Genomic DNA, 25,433 nt, shown 5'->3' with positions numbered 1-25,433 from the left:
ATTTGTATATTTACAAAAGGGAAATAAGTCATGGAAGCCTGCTTATCTTTGATAAGTTTGATTGTAGGAGAAAGGAGACTCGGCTTTCACAGTGGTTTAAAAACAAATGTAAAAACAAAATACACGAGCGTGGGGTGGTGTCTATAGAATAAAGATAATCCAATTGCAGCAACGGTAATCTTTTTTACAAAACAACCATGAAGTCAAAAATGCAAGTAAATTATTTTTTTTTAACCATAAAAAAATGTATGGTCGGCTGTGGGCCCCTCAATGGCGTGGGCCCCCCCGCATTGCGGGGTCTGGCGGCACTGTAGTTCCGCCCCTGATACCTATCAGAGCTGGGTGAACTTAAGGACATGAGAACTTGTGCGAGTTGATCTGCTATTTGATCACAAACGCACACACACACACACACACACACACACATATATATATATATATATATATATATATATATATATATATATATATATATATATATATATATACATTTTTCAATACTATTCGACTTGATTGACCACTGTTTTAGAAATTAACCTCTGTCTCGACCCTAGATTTACCTTAACCTACGATGACCTAACCTGACCTATCTATCGGCCAAGTAAACAACCACAAACACTGAAGACCTGGCGAGACCTTATACGATAGTATATACAAATATACCCCACCCCTTCTCTTTACTAAACCCTGCACCTCCCACACCAAGGTCAGGCTGTCAAAAATTAACTTCATCACCAATGACGTGTCGTCAGGATCACCTTGACTGACGACGGATGACGGAGACAGACGCCAGAGTACACATACCGCCCGCGCGCATTAATTAAGGGGCGACAACAAAAAGATGAAAGTACGTACTTAGTTACCTTTCTTCCTTCACCCACCACATCAAACCTCGCTCTGAGTTGACACACTTTACGCCGCCCTGGCACGTGATATGCTCATCCAATCAAAAACAGATTCGAGTTTCCCGTTATATAATAATTTTTTACATAAGAATATGTTGGTAAATTTACTTAGCTTACTCATTCTACGTACACGAAACCCAGAGGTGTAGCGAGGGGGGGGGGGGGGGGTGGCAGCGGGTGGTGCGGACCGCGCCGGGATGAAACCATTTAGGGGGGTGACACCAAGGCAAAAAAATAGCAAAATAAATAGAGAAAAACTTGAGGGGGGGGGATGCAAATCGGTAATTTGAGGGGGGGGGGGAAATCGAAAACTTTAGGGGAGGGGGGTGTAAATCGAAAATTTGAAAGTTTGTCCCCGGGAAGGGTCGCTACGCCTCTGGGGTTGGGGGGGGGGGGGGGGGGTGACACCATTAAGTACCGCACCGGGTGACACCCGACCTCGCTACGCCACTGACGAAACCTAGTCTACGTTACTTTGTTGTTAAGCACTTATATTAAAAAAACGTGACTGTTTCTTAAACTGTGTTCATCTTATCAGAGCAATTTGATCTTAAGGTCTGGAGTTGTGGTGGTGGTGGTGGGGGGGGGGGGGGTGAGTCAAGTGTCACAAGTGGAAAAAGTATGAATTGATTGTATGGTGTAAAAACTACAAAATAGAACCGTAAGCATGACGTATTCTAGTATATTATGACTACTAACTATACTAAGGGGGGGGGGGGGGAGTCACGTCACAAGTGGAAAAAGTATGCATTGATTGCATGGTGTAAAAACTACACAATAGAACCGTGTAGCATGACGTATTCGAGTATACTTTGACTACTAACGATACCCTAATCCTAACCTCAAACAATTCAATTTTAGAGAATTGTGTTCAAACTGACGCCCCCTTTATCAGAAGAGTATGCTGATAATAGTGAAGTACTCGCACATAGCTGAAAACCTTGTTGTTCCCAAGTTCGTGTAAAACCATTGTTTATTCCAGACTTTTTTCTCCGGGGGAGGGGGCACTTGAATTTTCGTGGAGGCGCACTCAAATATCCGGGGGGAAGAGGTGCCTGGAAGAAACTCTGTGCAAGACGATAGGTTAGGTTCCTTTGTCGAACTTAACGGCCAATGGAGTAAGTGAAGTCGAGTTCATCTATTTCTGCAGGGATTGTGTGGTTATCACTATGCCCAGCCGCATTTACTTTCCCTAACCTGAGTTAGGTACTCATTAGAGCTGGGTGGACTCATGGGCGTTCTACTGAATTTCGGGTTAGCAGTCTAGAGCTCTACCTTTAGGCCACTCCTACTGTGTTGTATATATGTATATATGTTACATTACTGCTGGAGTTATAGTCTCGATTGTGACTAAGGTCAAGGTTAGGACAAGTATTAGAGTCCTTGTAACAGGTTACAAGTGTCTGATGGTAAAAGAGCCTTTTATCCCTTTGTGTGAATTGTAGAGGAGTTACGAATCCTTACATGTTTACAATTTTAGACATACATATATATATATTAAAAATTTCATTTAAATGCGAAATGAGAAAGTGGTTCCTTAGAAACTAAAACAAAGTGGTCATCTCACAAAATGCTCAAATTTGTGTCTATTTCTCCTGGATAACTAATTATTATTCTAACTTTGATTTAAGAGTAACTTTACACATTAAAAAAAAAAAAGTAACATTTTTTTTTTCTTTTAAAAAATACTTGAAATTTTTTTTTAACATTGACGTAATGTGTCTAGAACCTGAGGCCTACTATTAATTTTATGAAAACGTATACATTCTTAAGTTAATAGAGAACACGACTAGACATTCGATTTTTTTCAAATTTTTACGACACTATAAATTCAACAAATTGGCTATTTGAGCTTAAAACAGCTGTTGAAAGCAACAAATGTTCAAAAAAATGAAACCCCTTACAAATCACTTGTCTCGTGAACCTGGATATCGATCGGTGATTGATTTAATGTTGAACATATTGGTTGGATGTTGGATACAACACAGCTCATACACGGGATGACATCTTTGATATGGTCGGTGGATGACATATGATGTTATATGTGATGTTTTATGAGGAGGCTTATTCGACAATATAAGGCGTGACGTATGTAATAGCATACATAATGGTAGATAAGGAGGTATAAGCGTTGACATGCAATGGAAGATGGGATGGCATTTGATATGACACGGAGAAACATATGAGTCTCATATGAGGACATATTTATGACATCTGAGTTGACATTTAGGACATGTGTGATATTGTACGGGTTATGGGACGACATTTGGAATGACAGTAGTATGTTAGCTTATGTGGTTAAAATTTCATGGTTGATGACATATTTCTGACATATGGTATGACATGTAGAATAACGGTAGTATAGGAACTTATGTGGTGACATGTGAATGTCATATTGGATGACATATTTCTGACATGAGATGAAATGTGGAAACATGGTAGAATAGTAGCTTATGTGGTTAAAATGTCAATGTCATACTTGATGACATATTTCTAAAATATGAGATGACATGTGGAATGACGGTAGTTAGAGAAGCTTATGTGACGGCATGTGGATGTCATATTAAATGACATATATCTGACATATGGGATAACAATTTAAACCATCTCTATTTCATATGGTATGATATGTTGACGAGTGAGATGACATTTGTTGAATGATTGATACATATATGTCATATGGGATTGCTTATTGAACTATATGCAGGATGACATTTAGAATGACATTGAGATAGTATGGAAAATAATATTACATGTAATGTCATGTGGGACTACATTTACTATAACATGGGATCGAAAACGAGATCACATACAAAATGACATACGATTATAGCTCTAGCTGTAGTGTATCACCTTGCTACTTACACCACCAGCGAATCGTCAACTTGCCCCGTTTTAAAGTGCACAGCTTTCTCGACCCGCCCTCTTTTTTCTGTCTATAAAATGTGCCCTATCCACCCGTGACGCAGACTTGCAGTGGTTGTGCAGTCGCTGCACTTGTTCCAGAACTTTCAATCTAGACGCGTTTACGGACATACGAAATGGCGATGAAACTTGTGAGTAGAGTTACTTCCCCTTAATGTTTTTATTTTTATCTAGATCGCACATATCAGTTTATTTTACGACATTTGAATTACTCGTTTAAAATGTGACCAAGCGTGTTGACAATCCATCAAGCATCTTTTCTAATCTAGCTATCAACGTTCACTGTTTATATATATATATATATATATATATATATATATATATATATATATATATATATATATATATATATATATATATATATATATATATGTATGTATATATATATATATATATATATATATATATATATATATATATATATATATATATATATATATATATATATATGGAAAAACTGCCTTTAGCTTATCCATAATTGTAAATCACATTCCAGCTAATTGAACTATATATTTTCATGCTGCTAGATATACGTTACCAAATTAAATTAATATATACAAGCAGCTACACTGTACAGCTACATTATCCGTATTACACGCTACACACCTACACATCTGATTTAGGGTTCATGCAAACACACAATGTATGTAAACAAAGCCACGACTGCAGTTTATTTTTCTGTATGTGTGTTGGTGATATTTGACACCTGTATAGGTTAAGATGGCATATGCAAATGTATGCTAATGAAAAATAAACACAAAAGCATATTCGCAGTACGTGGGATTCTTACATAGAGCAGTGAATGGTAACATACGGATTTTTTAATTGGAGACGGTTCTTTTAATTTAAAGTTTGGCTTTTAAGTTGAAAATTTGGTTCTTTTACTAAAAAATTCTGCTTTTAAGATCTAGATTTGAAGCTTGGCTTTTTAAATTGAAGATTCGGTCCTTTTAATTTAAAGTTCAGCTCAGTTTTTTTTTAAATTGAAGGGGGTGAACTGAAAAATTAACTCGTATCTATATCCGATATAGGGCTGGTAAGTAGGTCACCAACCAGTTCTACGGCTCGTGCAGGTTTTATTGAGCCGTAGAACTGGTTGGTGACCTACTTACCAGACCTATATTCATTATGAAAACAAACTCACTCTATGTAGATCTTTTTGAGATCACAGTCCTTACGGTCTTCTGAAATTATAGATGCATAAACCTTTTGATCAAATAGATAAATGTGTGTATACAAATGTATACAAGAATTACACAATCCAAATATACTGGAAGAAAAAAAAGCTAATCGAAAATTGGTGATATGATTTTAAACGTCTGAGTTAAAAACTAGTCAGAACATAAAACACATGATTATAATAACTAGATCTAGAGATTATATATATATATATATATATATATATATATATATATATATATATATATATATATATATATATATATATATATTCTAGGTGGAGTAATTAGTACCATGGTTAGTCTTTAGGCGTCGTCCATAAATGACGTCACACTCGTAGGGGGGAGGGGGGGGGTCCGTAATTTTGTGACGGTGTGTGACGGAGGAAGGAGGTAAAATCGTCAAAAAAGCATGACGTCATTTATGGATGACCACTTAACTATAATCAGATTGTAATTGGTGAAGTGAATGAAACAAAGCGAATTTATTCATCCTCTACAGCATAGCACAGTTAAAATAAGAGTCTTACATTATATCGTCTAGTAACAAAACAGAACGTGTGACTTACCGATCACTTTTACGATCGATCAAATGAAAACTGTGTCATAGCAATATTAACAGAAAGTGATATTTCAACGCCAAGGGTAGACAAAGGTACGGAATATATTCCAAGAAGAGGCAGAGCAGTCAAACCCAAAGGGATCCGAACCTTCCTATCCACGCGGAACCAAGTGTAACCACTTTTGCCAATCAGCCCTACAAAAATAAGGCTTTCAAGGCAGACCACTATCATAGCCTGTGCATAGAAGACGCGGGCAGGCGTGACCGCTGAATCCGATTATTCTGACCGCTAGCCTCAAAAACACAATATATATATATATATATATATATATATATATATATATATATATATATATATATATATATATATATTGTATTACATTTTTTATTATTTTTTATTAAAGTGACATAATAATGTATGAGAGACTAGTTAATAGTTTAGCACACACAGCCGACTAGTATATCTAAACTCGTTGTAAAAGCTACTTCCCTTTGGACCTTTTAGAACATCCAAGGGAAACAACTTTTAAAGTCCAACTTTTTTCTTAAATATCATTTATAATACTAATATGATTGGAAGTAATAAACTTAAATTATTAATTTTTGTTTTGTTTAAGTATATTTGCAAGAGAATTGGTTGTATTTTGAATATATTTGTTAATAAAAATATATATTTGACAGTAATTTATATAGAAGGACTTTATCGATATTAAATACATAACTTTTTAAAAAATGAATCTTCAAACAATCATCGATACCTTCCCATACCTTCTTAGTATGTTTAACAATATATTAATCTTTTTCTCTAATCCCAAACCCACCTCAATTCAACCCACGCTACAGAACAGAATACCCTTGAACAGGGGTCGGCAACCTTTTGAGACGAGTATATTTGTTTAGTATATATAATCCTAAACAAATATCATACTATATATATATATATATATATATATATATATATATATATATATATATATATATATATATATATATATATATATATATATATATATATATAATTTTAAATAAATAGCTTTGAATATATGAGATAATCTCATTTGAATTTGTGTTGAGAGGATCTACTATGTAAGTCAGAGGACTTGCATTTGTTTTGAATTGCTCAAATCTCTCAATGAAAACAACCTTCTTTTGGTTTATATTAATGCTGAAGTGATTAAATAGAAGCATTGGTTTCTTAACGATTTTTTTTCAGATTTTTCGTAATTAAGTAATTTACCGCTCATCATGTATTCAACAAAAAAAAATAATTCTGGAAACAAACCATCTTTTCAAGCAAGACTTAGGCTGGGTTTTAATTTCAGTTTAACACTTAGCTGGTTTAGTTTTTTTGTGAAGTTGAATATTTCAATTCGGAATGGACAATGTAATAGGAAGTGCACTGAGATAGGGAGTAACTAAATATTCTAATAGAATAGTGAATGTTTATTGTTTATATCTATTGTTATAGTTATACCGTTTATTACCGAGTGTTGCAGACTAATATTTTTATGAGTTTTGGAAATAAAATAAAATATTATTATTAATATTTGTGCATGGAGCTGAAGAGCCGCAACTGGACATCAAAAGAGCCGCATGCGGCTCGCGAGCCGCAGGTTGCCGACCCCTGCCCTTGAATCACCAATAAATGAAACATTTGCATTTTCAGGGCTAAAAATTAAAATTACAGTTAGACGTTTTAATGATCGAAAGTACACGTCAAAAAGAAGTATTTCATTTCTGAGGCAAAAAAAAAAAAAAATAATAATAATAATAACGAATTAAAATTAAGAAAAAGAAAAAATAATCTTGACACTAGATCTAAATGGATGGAACGAATTTTAATAACTCTTGTGTGTTAGAGTGTGTTGGTAAAAATGCATTGGTCAGTGTGTCTTGATATGTGTGTTGGTCAAACTGTGTTGATGTGTGTTGGCCAGTGTGAGTTATAATGACTTTGTCAGAGTGTGTTGGTAAGAATGCGTTGGTCAAAGTGTGTTGGTATGTGTGTGTGTTAGAGTATGTGTGTCAGAGTGTGTGGGTCAAAATGCGTTGATCAAAATGAGTTGATATGTGTGCTGGTCAGTGTGTGTTAGAGTGTGTTTGTCAGAGTGTGTTGGTAAGAATTCGTTGGTCAAAGTGTGTTGGTATGTGTGTTGGTCAGTGGGTGTGAGATTGTGTTGGTCAGGATGTGTAACTGAGGGCGTTAATATGTGTGTTGATCAGTAAGTGTTAGAAGGAATTTGACAGAGTGTGTAATTTAAAATGTGTTGGTAAAAGTGTGTTGATATGTATGTTGGTCAGTGTGTGTTATAACAAATTTGCCCGAGTGTGTTGGTCAGAGTGTATAAGTAAATGTGTTAATATGCGTGTTGATCAGTAAGAGAATGAATTTGTCATCAGAGTGTGTGGGTCAAAATGCGTTGATCAAAATGTGTTGATATGTGTGCTGGTCAGTGTGTGTTAGAGTGTGTTTGTCAGAGTGTGTTGACATGTGTGTTGATCAGTGTGTATCAGAGTGTGTTGGTCAGAGTGTGTAAGTGAGTGTTTTTGTATGTGTGTTGTTCAGCGTGTGTTAGAATGAATTTGACATAGTGTGTTGGTGAGAATGCGTTGGTCAAAGTGTGTTGACATGTGTGTTGGTCAGTGTGTGTCAGAGTTTGTTTGTCAGAATGTGTTGGTTAGAATGTGTTGGTCAAAGTGTGTTGATATGTGTGTTGGTCAGTGTGTGTCAGAGTTTGTTTGTCAGAGTGTGTTGGTTAGAATGTGTTGGTCAAAGTGTGTTGACATGTGTGTTGGTCAGTGTGTGTCAGAGTGTGTCAGAATGTGTTGGTTAGAATGTGTTGGTCAAAGTGTGTTGATATGTGTGTTGGTCAGTGTGTGTCAGAGTGTGTCAGAATGTGTTGGTTAGAATGTGTTGGTCAAAGTGTGTTGATATGGGTGTTGGTCAGAGTGTCTTTGTCAAAGTGTGTTGTTTAGAATGTGTTTGTCAAAGTGTGTTGGTTAGAATGTGTTTGTCAAAGTGTGTTGGTTAGAATGTGTAAATGAATGTGTTAATATGTGTGTTGGCCAGTGTGTGTTATAACGACTTTGTCAGAGTGTGTTGGTTAAAATGTGTTGGTCAAGGTGTGGTCAGAACATATTGGTCAAAGTGTGTTGACGTGTGTGTTGGTCAGTGTGTGTCAGAGTGTGTTGGTCAAGGTGTGGTCAGAACGTATTGGTCAAGGTGTGGTCAGAATGTATTGGTCAAGGTGTGGTCAGCACATATTGGTCAAAGTGTGTTGACGTGTGTTGACCAGATTGCGTTGTTCAACACGAGGCTTAAAACTAGGTTTAAAATTACTTCTACAAAACAAATCATTATCGCTCCGTCTAATTTACTTTTTCTTATATCACTCCCCAGATCCTGCTAGTGACCGCATGCCTTCTTCTGCCACTCGCAGACTGCATGCGCAGGCAGCGCAGCAGTCACTTAAACCTGGAAGAATACAGCCGGGAACGGCGCCGGAACCGGATCGACGACTGCGATGACGTCAGGACCCGGCAGACCAACCTGGAGAGGAACGTGCTGAGTAAACTGACGGCATTTCAAGACGCGGTCAGGCTGTTGAGCCAGCAGGCCATGATACAGCAGGAGTTTGTGGAGGAGAGGTGGGTCGTTTGTGTTCATAGGGGGGTCAGGCAAGATGAGTCTTTTGCTTTCATGGGGGTCGAGCGGAGGTGGATCTTTTGTGTTCATAGGGGGGTCAGGCATGGTGGGTCTTTTGTGTTCATAGGGGGGTCAGTTGGAGGTGGGTCTTTTGTGTTCATAGGGGGGTCAGGCATGGTGGGTCTTTTGTGTTCATAGGGGGGTCAGTTGGAGGTGGGTCTTTTGTGTTCATGGGGGGGTCAGGCATGGTGGGTCTTTTGTGTTCATAGGGGGGTCAGTCGGAGGGGTGTCATTTGCGTTCAAAGCGGTCAGGCAATGTGGGTCATTTTTATTCATAGGGGTCAGACAAGGAGGGTCATTTTTATTCATAGGAGTCGAGCGGAGGTAGATTTTTATTCATAGGGGTCATTCGGAGGAGGGTCTTTTGCGTTCATAGGGGTCAGGCAAGGTGGGTCATTTGCTTTCATAGGGGTTAGGCAAGGTGTGTCATTTGTATTCATAGGGGTCGGTTGGAGGTGGGTCTTTTGCTTTCATAGGAGTCAATCGGAGGTGCGTCATTTGTATTCATAGGGGTCAGTCGGAGGTGGGTCTTTTGGATTCATAGGGGTCGAGAGGATGTGGGTCTTTTGCACTCATAGGGGACAGTCGGAGGTGGGTCTATCCCTTCATATGTTGTTACAGAGTCAGTGAACTCTTCGTCTTTTGCAATTTTGACCGTGGGGTCAGAAACAGTTAGCTTTTCTTGTCTTCTGAAATTTTATCTCTTTATATGTATTTTAATCTATTTAGGTATTTGATTTTAAATTATGGTTTATTTCATAGCAATCTTCCTTATCTTAGACACAATATCACTTTTCTTGAGATAATTTATTTTATTGTACATGTTTTGGTGTTAGGTATTTGCACACATTTTTAAATACATTTAATTTTTTTGCTAAGATATTAACCCCGTCTCATCTGCACAGGATTCGATCCGTGGGCCAGTCTGGTATCTTGATAGTACGACGCGATACCGAAGGAACAAGGAACTACTACAGTTCTTCGCATATCGATACTGGGGTATCGGGAGTTCACGATCACAGCGACTACTACCAGCTGCTCGGCATGGGAGAGGTCAGTATGACATTTGTAGCTAGTGCTATATTAATGGTCGGAGGAACTTACATACATAGACTACATTTACGACTTGTTTTAAAACTTGCTATATAATTTGTTACATAACTCTTTATAGAACTAGATATGGTACTTAATATAGATCTAGAACATATAGAGTTTGATATAAAAATTGATATTGAATTGTTAAATAACTTGTTAAAGAAATTTATTTGATACAACACTTTGTACAGAATTCATGTGTAACTTAATATACAAAGTTAATATAAAAAAAGCCTGAAATGTGAATTGATGCACATTGTAAGTCAGATAAAAATTGTCATGATCACTTGAACCTAGTGCAGCTTTATGCTCATTGAAAATTGTATTCTAAATAAAGTCAATAAATTATTACATTCATTAATATAACATGAATCTCCAATAATGAATGTGATTATTCTCGATGAATTCTAAAAACAAATGATTAATAATATCATACTAAATAATGTCAGTAAATTCTAACATTCTTTAAATATAACATGAATCTTTACTATAATTATGAATGTTTCTATCCTGTATGAATTTTAAGACAATGATTAGTAACCTCAATTGTTAACTACCATTACATACCATAGTTTATCTTTACGTTTAACATAGTCAATGTTAAGTATAATTATATTTTTAAAAATGTTAAAATGAGGTATATTGAGTATTTAAATTAATTGTCCAGCCAAATTACTGTGGTTATGATTTAATGAGCTATCAAATTAATTGCCCGGCCAAATGAGGTATAATGAGTTTTTAAATTAATTGTCCAGCCAAATTACTGTGGTTATGATTTAATGAGCTATCAAATTAATTGCCCGGCCAAATGATGTATAATGTGTACTTAAATTAACTGTCCGGCCAAATTAGTGTGGTTATAGTTAATGAGTATTTAAATTAACTGTCCGGCCAAATTAGTGTGGTTATAGTTAATGAGTATTTAAATTAATTGTCCGGCCAATTAGTGTGGTTATAGTTAATGAGTTATCAAATTAATTGTCCGGCCAGGTGTGTGTGGTTATAAATGGCGTGGAGTTCAGAACGAGGCACAACGACTACAAGTTTAACCGTCCCTCCAGCAACAGCACGAAGTACCGAGCCGTTGAGAGCATTCCTTTTCCTGATGTACCAGTGGAGGTCACAAGCAAGGCAACCGTGGAGGTAAGATGTGGTTGTCGTGTGGTTGGCGTGTGGTGGTGGTATGGTTGTATGGTTATGTAGTTGTTGTGGTGGTTGTGTGGTTGTATGGTTATCTAGTTATGTTGGTGGTGTGGTTTTATGATTAACTAGTTGTTGTGTGGTGAAGTTGTGGTTGTATAGTTATCTAGTTGTTGTGGTGGTTGTGTGGTTGTATGGTTATCTAGTTGTTGTGGTGGTGATGTGGTTTTATAGTTATCTAGTTGTTGTGGTGGTTGTGTGGTTGTATGGTTATCTAGTTGTTGTGGTGGTGATGTGGTTTTATGGTTATCCAGTTATTGTGGTGGTTGTGTGGTTGTATGGTTATCTAGTTGTTGTGGTGGTGATGTGGTTTTATGGTTATCCAGTTGTTGTGGTGGTGGTGTGGTTGTATGGTTATTTAGTTGTTGTGTGGTGATGGTGTGGTTGTATGGTTATCTAGTTATGTTGGTGGTGTGGTTTCATGGTTATCTAGTGTGTGGCGATGGTGTGGTTGTATGGTTATTTAGTTGTTGTGTGGTGATGGTGTGGTTTCATGGTTATCTAGTGTGTGGCGATGGTGTGGTTGTATGGTTATCTAGTGTGTGGCGATGGTGTGGTTGTATGGTTATCCAGTTGTGTTGGTGGTGTTGTTGGGGTCTGTTGTGGGGTCGTTGTTGAAGTTGGGGTTTGGTTGTGGCTTGGTTTTCGTGATGTGTGGTTGTTGTGTTGTAAGCTTGATGAGTTGTGTGGTTGTACTGTGATGTTGTTGTGTAGTTATTGCATGTTTGTGGTTTGGTTGTGGTCTGGTTGTACTGTTGTGTGGAAGCTTAGTTGTGTTGTTTTATCGTGTCGTTTTTTTTTATGGATTTATTACACCACTGTGGTCTGGATGTCGTACTATGTGGTTGTGGTTGTTGTGTCATGTGGTTGTAATGTGTAGTTGTGTGGTTCTTCTGTGATTGTGGTCTGGTTGTCGTGTTGTGTGGTTAAAAAGAACAAATACAACGAATGTTTTTATAAAAGTCATAGAAAAAAATACTTAATCACGCTTTTAATATAATACGGTATACGTTTTAAAAACACTACACACGATTGAAAAACACCCAGTCCATTAGAAACTCCAGCACGTTCGAGGCCATTCTGAAATAGAATTCTGTGCCCTTTGTTTTACAGGAACAGATCGTGGAGATGAGGAAATGGTTCGAGGCTTTTCAGCAACAGAACTCAAGTGTCCGAGACTACAGGCCCTACTTCAAGGCAAACATCTGCTACATGGAGGCGGCGTGGACCAATGGTGAGGCAGGGTCCATGTCACGTGATAATATATGTTCTTGTGGGTAACCAGTGTCGATCTGAGCTCGAGTTAAATTTATAATCCCAGTCATAATCACCCGCCATAATCCCAAGCCAAAATCATAGTTATTTATCCAATCCCAATCAGTGTTTCTTCCAGACTTTTTTCTCCGGGGGGCACTTGCAATTTTCGGGGGGGGGGGGGGAGGGGGGGCGGTTGACTTTCTTCGGGGGGGGGGGGCGGACACTGTTAAAAGTATATATTTTCTATATAAATTATATAAATTTCATTTCAATTCAAACGGCAGAAATAATTGTAGCTAAAATTGATGCATCATCCCACTACTCTTCCCTGTGCTTATAAAAAAAATATTATTTGAGACCTTTTGATGACGATATGGACTATTTGAAAGAAATTAGCTCGTTAGCTGGGGACAGCCACTTTTCTAGGAGAGACACTCCAAAATCACACAACTGCTGCCTAGCAGTTTTTTCTTGGTTGGACAAAGACTACGGAAGCAAATCCAAAAAGAAAAGCAGGCTGAAATCGAAGTCAAGGACCTCAATGGTGTATAACCCGTCGACACGTATACCTAATTGTGTTGGAATGAATCCCTTCTAACACTAAAATTAAGAACGAAGAAGAAGAAAAAAGACGAACCCGAAATCATAGTTAACTATCCAATTCTAATTCGAATCATAATATCAGAAATAATTGGAACCAAAATTGATACATAATCACACTCCTCTCCCCTGTCCTTTGTAAAAAAAGTAATTTGGGAGATTTTGACAACAATAGCGAATATTATAGTGTCTATTCTTCCTTTTCTTTTTATATCATATTGAAAGCAAAATAAAAGTGAACATCTTTTAAAAATAATAATAATAATAATAGATAATAGTAGCACATAATGTCCGTGCCGATCACTGAGGTCCCTAAAAGACTTTGCTCTCCCCTCATATACCTCTCCCAGTTGGAACTCACAACTTACGCGGTTCGACAGCTGCGTAAGTCCTTGGTTCCTTGTAAACGCTAATTCCGGTTCTTTCCTCATTCTTAGAAAAACTTACAAATTAAGCTACATCGATACTATTTGATAGCGACTATTATAGCGTTTATTATTCAATATTAGCTTTTGCTTATCTTTATTAAGTTGAACCCTCTCAACCTTTCCCAAGGGAAGTAATTCAGATAATAAAATAATTTTTTATTTATTTATGTTTTTTTTTTAAAATTTAGATTCCGGTTCGGTTCTGACTGAGCCGTTCCAGAGTGACCGTCATTACCTGAACGGCAGGAGCTGGGATGACTTGATGGCGAAGGTAAAAAAAAAAGTTAAATTGCAAGCAGAGCTTTCCTACAGCGGTTTAGTATAAATACCGTCTTTAATATAAAAATACTTGAATATTCTACATGTTTGAACCTCTGTGACATTCAAATATCTGTACTCACCCACAGCTTCGGTACACGACCTACACCGGCATCAAGGACAACTTTGAGAACCTCGGGTTCCTCCCCCGCAAGATCATGTCCGTAGACCCCGTCACCGGACTTCCGGTCTACGCCCAGTGGAACTACCGCATCCTGTGTTTCCCCATACCATTCGATCTCCCAACTAAGAACTTGAAACAAGTAAACACATTTTTCTTCAAAGTAAAATTTCCCTTCCTGACGGTTTATGGGCCAGTGAAGTAGAGTTCACCTGTTTCTGTGATTTCGGTATATAAAGGGATGGTGTAGTCAGCACTATGCCCAGCTGCGATTACTTTTCCTAACGTGAGTTCGGTATTCATCAGACGGTTTATTGACTTGAACCCGGATTTAAACTCGAGACTTACGGGTTAGCAGTCAAACGCTCTACTGCTAGGCCACACCGTCCCTTAAGTATTGTAATAAAAGAATGGCTCTATAGTCTAATAGACCATTGGATGATTGCGCATTGGAACGCTAAGCACATATCCTAGGCGGTAAGTTGAGAAGATCCAGATTTTGCCCTTGAGTGTTTTAGATCAGTATTTAATATTAGAAACTCGTATTAAGATTGGTTGAATTGGCACAAGCGAGAAATGTTGTAATGCTATTTGGTTTGTGTTGATCGATTACTGTTCGATCAGGGGCTGCTGTTTAGTCATCTGCACGTACAGAGGACCAATAAATCATAGGCGATCCAAGTTAAATAGATTATATTGAAAGATAAAATTAACTTGTTGGAATTTCTTGAGAGAAAATTTAAAAAATTGTCTTAAAACATTTTTATCTTGAATTAATAAAAATATTCTTCTTTGATGCTTCTATGCCTTATTGAACCTATAAATCCTAAAACTCCAATACACATACACACATACATAAACACTCAGCACAATGTATTGAGTTTAGAGCTTTGTTGATGTCGCTGACAGAGAGATGACTTCCATTGGCGCTACCCACGGAACGTGAGTGAACAAGATGTAAAGAGCAAACGTGCGGCCAGATTCCATCTCAACGACGAGGATAACGACGATCAGTACGTTGTTCTAGACTCCATTAAGTCTTTTAGATGACACAGGCGATACTAAAGTTAATTTTAGCACCTGACGGTACATGGGGCAAGTGAAGTAGAGTTAATCAGTTTCTGTGACCTCGGCATATGAAGAGATAGTGTGCCCAACTGTTTTTACTTTCCTTTATGGGAGTGTACTACCCATCAGAACTGGGTGGACTCAAGGAAGTTGAACTGACTGTAACCCGGATTTGAACTCGATGCGCTCGGTTTAGCTGTCGTATTCTCTAGCATTGCACCAGACTCTCCCATACAGGCAAAGTATTCATTGGTTAAACATGCAGAGTATAACACCCCCACACCCCATCAATTTCCTTAACCAAACCACAGTACCAAACACACATATTTTTACATCATTTAACTGAATGAGGGTGGAGAAACGTACAGATTCTCGTCCAATGATTCTCTGTTTAAGACTGATTTAAAGACTAAATTCATATCCTATGAGTTATTCTTTACGTATTTTGTCCTTTAAATTGTTTATAATTTTCATTACTTCTTAAAAGTGAATACCACTGATAAATGCTCTACGCATTTCGTTACTAAATGTCGTACACTTACACCATATTATATCCTGTTTAATTGTGGTACAATTAATACTATCCTTGTTTATTGTCTCGTTTTCTCCCTCTATACACGTATACCCTGCTTTATTGTCCTGCCTTTACTTATGTCTTGTAAGACCACCAACGAAGCTACTGATAGCCACGTCACCCCCCCCCCCCCCCCCACTCGTTACAGGTTCACCGACTACACGCTCTTGGACAAGGTGATGGAGCTGGTCCCAGGCATGGACAACATCCCGTCCCCGGGACTGCAAGAACTTTACGGCGGTCCCTTGTTCTCTGCTTATGACGGTGCTACCCCCAAGCCTTTGGCCCAGGGGTTCTATAACAGGTGGTACAAGTTTGCTGTTGATGGGGCTATGGGCTCTGATGTGAGTACTGTGTTTCTTCTCATATATATATATATATATATATATATATATATATATATATATATATATATATATATATATATATATATATATATAATATACGTATATATACATATATAAACATACAACTATAAGTATATATATCTATATGTGTATATACATATATAAACATACAAATATATATATATACATGTATGTATATATCTATATATATATATATATATATATATATATATATATATATATATATATATATATATATATATATATATATATATATATATATATATATATATATATATATATATATATATATATATATATATATATATATATATATATATATGTATATATAAATATATATATTCGTGTGTATGTTTACAAATAGATCACATGTTATTAATCATATCAGACGTACAAAATACTTCCACCAAAAAATTATTCTTAAAAGAATTAAATTCCCACCAAAAACTGTTGTGGCCTACAAGTTAAAAAAATACACATTCAATTAAATTTAACCTCTTCAAACTCCCCTTTTAACTTTTACTTTGTTTTAAAATGTACATAGTGGCAACAATGGCCATAGTGATCTAATTGAAGGTTTTTATCTCTTGCAGTTGGCCCACCGCGGTTTTAATGACGAGTCGTTGTTCGTGGCACTCAACACACAGAAGCAGATCGTGCCCATGAGCATTACGGACTGCAAGAACAACGTCTGCTCCACGTCGTCTGCACGTGTCAGCTACGCCATCCCGCTGGAAGTGGTGTACATGACGCCCCTCTCAAACTGGAACCCTTACAACATCTGTTTCAATAACGTAAGTTTTTTAACCTTTACAAGATCTGTTTTAATAACGTGAGTTCTAGAACCATTATAACATCTCTTTCAATAACGTATGTTCTAACCATTATAACATCTGTTTCAATAACGTATGTTCTAACCATTATAACATCTGTTTCAATAGCGTGAGTTCTTGAACCTTTATTAAATTTGTTCAATAACGAATGTTCTTGAAGCTTCATTACATATGTTTGTTTCCATAACGTACGTTCTAGAACCTTCAATACATCTGTTTAAATAACGTATGTTCTAGAACCATTATAACTTTTTTTCAATAGTTTATTTCCTAGGACAAAAATAACTATTTATAACATATGTTTCAATAACGTATGTTCTAGAAACTTTATTACATCTGTTTTAATAACGTATGTTCTAGAACCTTTATAATGTATGTTAAAATATTATGTGTTTTAGAATCATTACAACATTTATCTTAACAAAATAATTTCCACAAATATGTATATGTATCAAAAACGTTAGACAATTAATCAAATATTATTTTCTAAAGGTGCTAGTGATTGTCATAATGACGTAAGGTTATGAGGTAAATTAATGTTCGAATGACATACGTAAAGCACTACGACAATTGTAACTTTATACTATTAAAAATGAAATAGTAAATCAATTTTCACGTGTGTTTTTTTATAAACAATTTGTACAAAATTTATTCTTTCCCATGAAGTCGATACACCTCTCTCGTCTAATACATTTGCTTTGAAACCCAATCAGTAGCTTACAAACACATTCAATGCGATGTTTAACTTACCCTGGTTAATGTGCCTGATTGGGTTTCAGGTGTGAAAATATCCGTGATTAACAGCTGATTTCAGTCACCTTACTAATCGAACGATATTTCGTGCTCAAAAATGTTAACTCCACATTTCTTATTAAATATAATACTTTTTAAATATTCTCATAAGACTCATGTAATATCTAATTAGAATGAAAAATTAAATATTATTGTATTGTCATTGGAATCCATCATCACACAGACATGCAACCTGAATAAAGTATTATAAATATATCACTGTAAGTGTACACCAAATCTCTTGCAAGCCTTAACACCACCCCCCCCCCTCACCCCCCCCCCCCAAAAAAAAAAAACCACAACAAAAACCTAACGTTTATGTTTTGAATGTTGCAGACGATATTCACCCCAATACCTGGAGTGGAGGATGGTCTAACAAACGAAACGGCCCTGAGGTGTGCGTACCGCAACTTTTACTACCGGACCCCAGCCTCGTTCTTCACCAGTGGACCCCACGAGCCGGATGACGCAGACACGCCCAGGGTCTCGTTAAAAGTTAGGGCAGGGGACGTAAGTAACAAGGCATTCATGTTTTACTTGGTTTGTGGTTTGGTATGAACTGAACGCGTAGACTATATGGCTTATGGGGCAGTCACAACATGGGAGGTGACTCTTTATTTTTTCACGACTCTGTGAAATTACTGAAATCATGCGGTTAATATTATTAAAGATCTTATAGAAACAACACAACACCAGACATACAAACATACACATACACATGCACACACACACATATATATATACATATATATATATATATATATATATATATATATATATATTATATATATATATATATATATATATATATAAATATATACACACATATATATATATATATATATATATATATATATATATATATATATATATATATATATATATATATATATAATACGTACATATACATTTATAAATAAGTATTTATACCCATATATATATATATATATATTATATATATATATATATAATATATATATATATATATATTATATATGGTATATATATATATATATATATATATATATATATATATATATACATATATATATATATATACATATATATATATATATATATATATATATATATATATATTATATATATATATATATATATATATATATATATATATATATATACATATATATATAAAACATATATCTATATATATCCACGTGTCTATCCCCAGGGTACAGTTGTTGACGTAAGTGTAAGTGGCACCCAGTTTTTCCTGCCGGATATCGGCGAGGCGAAGGAGGTCCGCTTGAGGTACCCGATCCCTCCCATCCACGGCGAGGGCAGCACCGTGTACAAGGAGGTCAACGCTCTCAGGGACAGGGTCAAGGTCAATATTCCCTTGTGATGAGGTTCCGGGTCCTAGACGTACATACTTTAAGTTTGTGACGTCACACAGAACCTAAATATAGAACAGTTCCATGTCAATGGCTTCCTCAGCAATCCACCATCCCAGTTTCTCGTTTTTTTTCTCTCCTGGGAAAACTCTACATCTATTAATATCAGTATGGAATAGAAATAGTAACTCCACGTTCTTGACTCTGACCAATATTATTAACTGTCTCGGGTGAAATTCCAATGAGTACTGGCTTTTTAATAACAATAATAAACAGACAACAGACAATAATAAACAGACAACTCTGCTCATGATTAACAGTCACCTCCCCTTTTAAAAACCCTTGCGGTGCACTTTATAAAATGAACCCCATTTCGTCCACTTTTTTTTGTATTATTTCAATAGATCTTTATAAATTAGAATTATAAGTAGCTATTTTTAAAATAAATAATTAATTTTAGTATTAAAATTAAATTGTTTTTTAAACAATTGTATTGTACAAACTATGTTGGCATTTGATGTACATATTGTATGTTCACGTGAATAAATAAACTAAGAGGGTCTTAAGACAATGAAAGATAATTGTTCATGAGTTATTTCCCATTTTTTAAAATTAATGAACAACGTTAGGCCATGTTCATGAATAACAAATGAATGTGGAAGCTGCATCGAAACGCACATTTGTAATTACGTGAGTCTTGTGTGTATCTTAGCCTCTACTGAACCCTTGTGACAGATTCACAAAACCCCTGGGGTTCGAATGGTTCGATCAAACTAAACCTCTGCAATAAGTCGTACGATTTTCTTTAAGTTATCTATCTTCATGTTTCATAAGTCTATTCTTACAAGAAATAACTATCTATCAAAATATGTTGAAGTTCATGCAGTTTCATCATCATCATCATCATCATCTTTTCCAGACACAATATTAAAATGGGGTAGATGAAGTAGAGTTCTTCTGAATCAGAGAACTGGGCATATGAAGACAGCACTATTCCAGTCGACTTTACTTTCAATAACGTGAGTTAGTTACCCTTCAAAGCTGGGTGGACTCAGGGAACCTCTACCGACATGATCTCGGATTCGCACTCGAGACTTACCGGTTAGCAGTTTGGCTCTCTACCGCTAGGCCACGCCATCCCATACAGGCGATTGAATCATTTGGTTAAAAGTGTCCAATTGAGTACCGTCTACTCCCTAATATTAAGGTACTATTCTTCCAACAATAGCATCGTCTATAAAAACGGATTAAAGTGCTATTCGTACAGTTCAGAACTCAATATTCACACGTCTTGACGCACAGTAGAAATTCCTATTGGTATGTTTTAAGATGCTATTTATACAGTTTAGAATTCCTTATTCAAACGTCTTAACGTGGTACTTGAACGATTTAGAAGTCTATTTAGACGTCTTAACGTGCTATTCTTACAATTTAAAACTGTCTATTCACACGTTTTTACTATTAATACAACTATAAATTGCCTGTTCTGATTTCTCTCAAATATCAACTACCATACATCAACAGTCTTCTCTTTCACCCCTCAACTGCCTATTCTCACGTCTGCCTGTTGTCTATTCACACGCCTAAAAAAGTAGAAATACAGACGGCATCTGTCGCTGGATAAACAAAGGGCAGCTACTCGAGCTAAATAAGTCAACAACAACGGTTGGACTAGGTGCAGGGATAATCAATCATGAGAACCTACAATCATACATACATCTCGATAGGTTTGCTTTCATCTTATTAATGTATTACTCACAATTGGACAAGCAAGGTCACCAATCGCTGAAAGGATTATCGCTGTTGCGCAATTACGCCAATAGTAAAAATATGTAGAATAATAAAATTCAAAGGAATCAAATGTGGTAGTTTTAAAGTATGAAGTATATCGGAATAATGAATACAAGTTGTAAATTATGAAGTGTAAAAAAAATTAATGTATTAATATAAAGTGTATGATTTGGAAATGGCGAAGTAGAAATGAAAAATTATAAGTTTTGAGAAATAACAGAATTATAGAAAGAATATGAAGTTAGAAGCAAATAATATTGGAATAACAAAGTTTTTTTTAACACACTATTCACTGTTATCATTGTTTTAATTTTAACCTTAATATTGAGCATAGCCAAAGGTATCGACAAATAAAATCACACTTTGCTATTTACTCTCTATATGGATATTATTGTTGCTGATACATGTCTGATGTGAACGTCGGTGTTGGCAATACTTAGTGAACATCGGTTTTTTATACAATCTATTAAACATCATTTCTCCTAATACGATGTCTACAAACATCAATTTTGTTAACATAATCTATACAAACATCAGTTTAGTTAAAATAATATATACGAACATCAGTTTTTGTGAACATCGGTTTTTATACAATCTATAGAACAACATATTTCCTAATACGATGTCTACGAAAATCAGTTTTGTTAACATAATCTATACGAAAATCAGTTTTGTTAACATAATCTATACGAACATCAGTTTTGCTAATTTAATCTATACGAACATCAGTTTTGTTAATATCATCTATACGAAGATCAGTTTTGTTAAGATAATCTATTCGAACATCAGTTTTGTTAACATAATCTATACAGACATCATTTTTGTTAATATAATCTATACGAACATCAGTTTTGTTAATATCATCTATACGAAGATCAGTTTTGTTAATATCATCTATACGAAGATCAGTTTTGTTAAGATAATCTATTCGAACATCAGTTTTGTTAACATAATCTATACAGACATCATTTTTGTTAATATAATCTATAAGAGCATCAGTTTTGTTGAGATAACCTATACGAACATCAGTTTTGTTAATATAATATATTCGAGCATCAGTTTTGTTAACATAATCTATACGAACATCATTTTTGTTAACATAACCTATACGAACATCAGTTTAGTTGATACAAACTATAAGAACATCATTGTTTAAGAAAAAATTGATCGATATGAACAGAAACCAAATTTATGCTATTGATCTACACTGCATGCAGCTTACACAGCAAACACAGGATACATGTCCGATGTTTGCACTGGACGACAAAAACTCAAAGATCCCCACCAGCAGACGTCATGTTCACAGAAAACCTACACCAACATTACGTCACTGTATCGTTCGTTGTCGGATGACGTCATATTAAGGCGAAAAATCATTCCTGTTATTATTGTTTCGTTTAATGGAAATAAAGTTTCGAATACCTGCTAAATGTTTCACGTGAACAACATTAGTGTAAGAGAGGTCCAAATATTAAACACAAATTTCACAAAGCCTTTTTAAAAAGGCAGAAACGATTGACCCTATAGAAAACTGAAAGAAAATTTATTTTAAACGTTTTTGTGGAAATTGTTCAGAGTAATAGAGTCACATTTACATTGAGTTCACCGATTTCTGTGACCTCGGCATATGAAGGGATAGTGTGGTTAGCAAAATACCAAGCCGCTTTTACTTTCCCTAATGGGAGTTGTGTACCCATCATAGCTGGGTTGACTCCAGGGCCGGCGCTACCTATAAGGCGAAATAGGCGGTCGCCTAGGGCGCTATCCGTACGGGGGCGCCAAAATGGGTTGGAAAAACAAATTGAAAGTTTGAGAGGGGGGTGCAAATCAAAAGTTTGAGGGGGGGGGGTGCAAATCGGGCGCCGGGAAGGGTCGCTATGCCTCTGATAATTTGGGAACACGAAAAAAAAATTGCGGGAGGGGGGCGCTTTTGATAAGTTTTGCCTAGGGCGCTAAATAACCTGGCATCTGCACTGGTTGACTCAGGGACGTTCTGTTGACTTGAACCTGGATTTGAACTCTAGGCTTTCAGATTAGCTGTCTAGCGGTCTACTGCTAGGCCACGCCGTCCAACATTTATATAGATATAAATTTAAATTTTTGAAAAAAAAAGTGATATTGAAAATTCCATGAGTAATTATATTCATGTGTCATGGTACCTATAAAGCCTATATAAAGATTAGCATGGGTAATCCTAAAAATGTGTTGACATAGTTTAAACAAGCCTAACTCGAGGTGTTGGGATTAGTCTGACGTGTTGGGATTATACAAATCCACTCGAATCACAGATATTTTTAACAATTGCTCTACAATCTTTTTATTTACAATTTGTTTGATGAAGGCCATCGACCGAAGCGTCAGTTGTGTTTACTTTCAAAAGGCTTTAGAATTCTTCTTGGGTACAGAATCGATTTCGCCATGGTTTGATTGCTTAAACCTAACGCCACATACCGTTATATTCAACATTCATGCTATTTGAGCCAAGTACACTGAACGACTATCTGATGAAAAAAGTTATTAGAGTGCCCGCAGGAGTTGTTTCCCTGTACGTAATAAGGAAACAACTCATTTCAAACGTCATTAGTTTTTGCTAATTGGGGTGGAAGTTGACCTATATAACGACATGATCTAAACTACGTTAAGTTAATAACCATGTATATATATATATATATATATATATATATATATATATATATATATATATATATATATATATATATATATATATATATATATATATATATATATATATATATATATATATATATTCCGACCTCTTCTGCTTCACTGACAACTATTATGTCGTGTCCTCAACTTGGAAGAATCGCCTAAAGCAAACACGATAGAGTGGTGAGATAGCTCCATATGCCTCACAAATGGTCCAAATGAATAATGATGACGATATATATATATATATATATATATATATATATATATATATATATATATATATATATATATATATATATATATAGCCTACATATAACATATATATAGCCCATATATATATATATATATATATATATATATATATATATATATATATATATATATGCGTGTGTGTGTTAGGGTATGTGTTTTTATGTGTGTGTTTGTTGAAAGGAGTATGTTGGATGTGATACTGTTTCTTTGCTACAATGTTTTGTTTTGTTTTTGTAAAATAAACAATAAAACATTTCATTTGAGTAAATTATTTAAAATATTTCAACTAACACATATATTAAAAAGCTAAGTACGTTCCTGTACTGTTGTCTTTATCCGACTACGGATTAGACACGCGCCAACCAATCGATGGAGTAGCGTGTGGATCTAGTCGTGAGCAGTATAAAAATGAACATTTGAGGCAGAGTTGAGTAGAAAGCATGATAGGAACAATCATGATTGTAAGTACAAACTTAACTTGTCTGCGCTTGTCTGTTCTGTCCTTACCTTGTTCTTATTTTATTCTTTACTGAAATAGGGATAATTATGATTATGAAATGACAAACACCGTTGTTAATTATAAGTATTTTGGATTATTGAATGATAAGATAATGTTGCATATAAAAAAATAAATTTTGCATTTTGAAAACCAAACAAACAACAACGTTTGGCAAGCGTTATTTCGACCATATGTCTTTGCTCAAAATTTAAAAAAAAATTAAAATAAAAAACATTATAATATGCTTACAAAAAATATTTTTACACTTTCTATTTTGCTTAGTCTACTAAAGTTATTTGATAACTTTACCACACCGTCATGCTTAAGAGATCACCCAACTATAAAGAAAGTGTACATGTTCTTGGTTACACGAGCATAATTCTCCTACGTATCATTATAGAAACCTAAAACTGATAAGGATATTGTAGCACTAGAAGGCTCCTTTAAAATAGAAAATAGACACAGAATACTATTTGATGTAGAACACTATATTTTAATTACGAAAACATACATAAAAGAAATATTAATTGTTTTTAATTATGCATTGTTCTAAAATGCTAAGTAGAAGGTTTGGATTCGTTTCTATAAATATCCCATAGGAAAACACCGAAGGACAAAAAATAACCCACCTCTGGACATAAACCCTAGAATTTTACCGCCATCGCCCACCCCTAAACATAAACCCCCAATCCAGAACATAAAACTTCCTCCTATAATACACAACATCACCCCAGATCAACAACACCCCCCACTCCCCCCCCCCCCCCCTAAGCAAAAAAAAAAAAAACAACTCCTCAGTATTTCTACCCCCTGATACAATTAACCTGGATATCACATCCCGAGCTTTATACATAATAATATTTTATTTTATGTTTGTTTAACGCTCGTGGTTGACGCAAATGTTAATTGTTATCGTTTTTGTTGTGAGCGAGAAAA

At 35.5% G+C, this 25,433-nt stretch overlaps 2 protein-coding genes across 2 annotated transcripts in view; both read left to right on the top strand.

Moving 5' to 3' along the window:
- The first annotated feature begins 3,867 nt into the window (after positions 1-3,867).
- Positions 3,868-19,848, top strand: LOC131941995 (uncharacterized). Its single transcript, XM_059301643.1, has 12 exons — positions 3,868-3,961; positions 8,971-9,218; positions 10,182-10,329; positions 11,362-11,514; positions 12,685-12,805; positions 14,045-14,127; positions 14,264-14,437; positions 15,205-15,308; positions 16,086-16,281; positions 16,899-17,099; positions 18,267-18,440; positions 19,123-19,848. Exons 1-12 carry the CDS (start codon positions 3,947-3,949, stop codon positions 19,294-19,296), a joined length of 1,791 nt encoding a protein of 596 aa, XP_059157626.1. The 5' UTR covers positions 3,868-3,946; the 3' UTR covers positions 19,297-19,848.
- Positions 19,849-24,393: 4,545 nt separating this feature from the next.
- Positions 24,394-25,433, top strand: part of LOC131941984 (uncharacterized) — a 13,927-nt gene continuing 12,887 nt past the window's right edge. Inside the window, exon 1 of the mRNA XM_059301623.1 lies at positions 24,394-24,459. Coding sequence (XP_059157606.1) covers positions 24,439-24,459 — 21 coding nt within the window. The 5' untranslated portion in view covers positions 24,394-24,438. The remainder of the gene's footprint in view (positions 24,460-25,433) is intronic.

Source organism: Physella acuta, unplaced genomic scaffold, assembly GCF_028476545.2.
Source record: "Physella acuta isolate Inbredline_101_S28 unplaced genomic scaffold, ASM2847654v3 ptg000379l, whole genome shotgun sequence".
NCBI lineage: Eukaryota > Metazoa > Mollusca > Gastropoda > Physidae > Physella > Physella acuta.
Note: the sequence above shows the minus strand (reverse complement) of the source record. Positions and strands in the feature narration are given on the sequence as shown.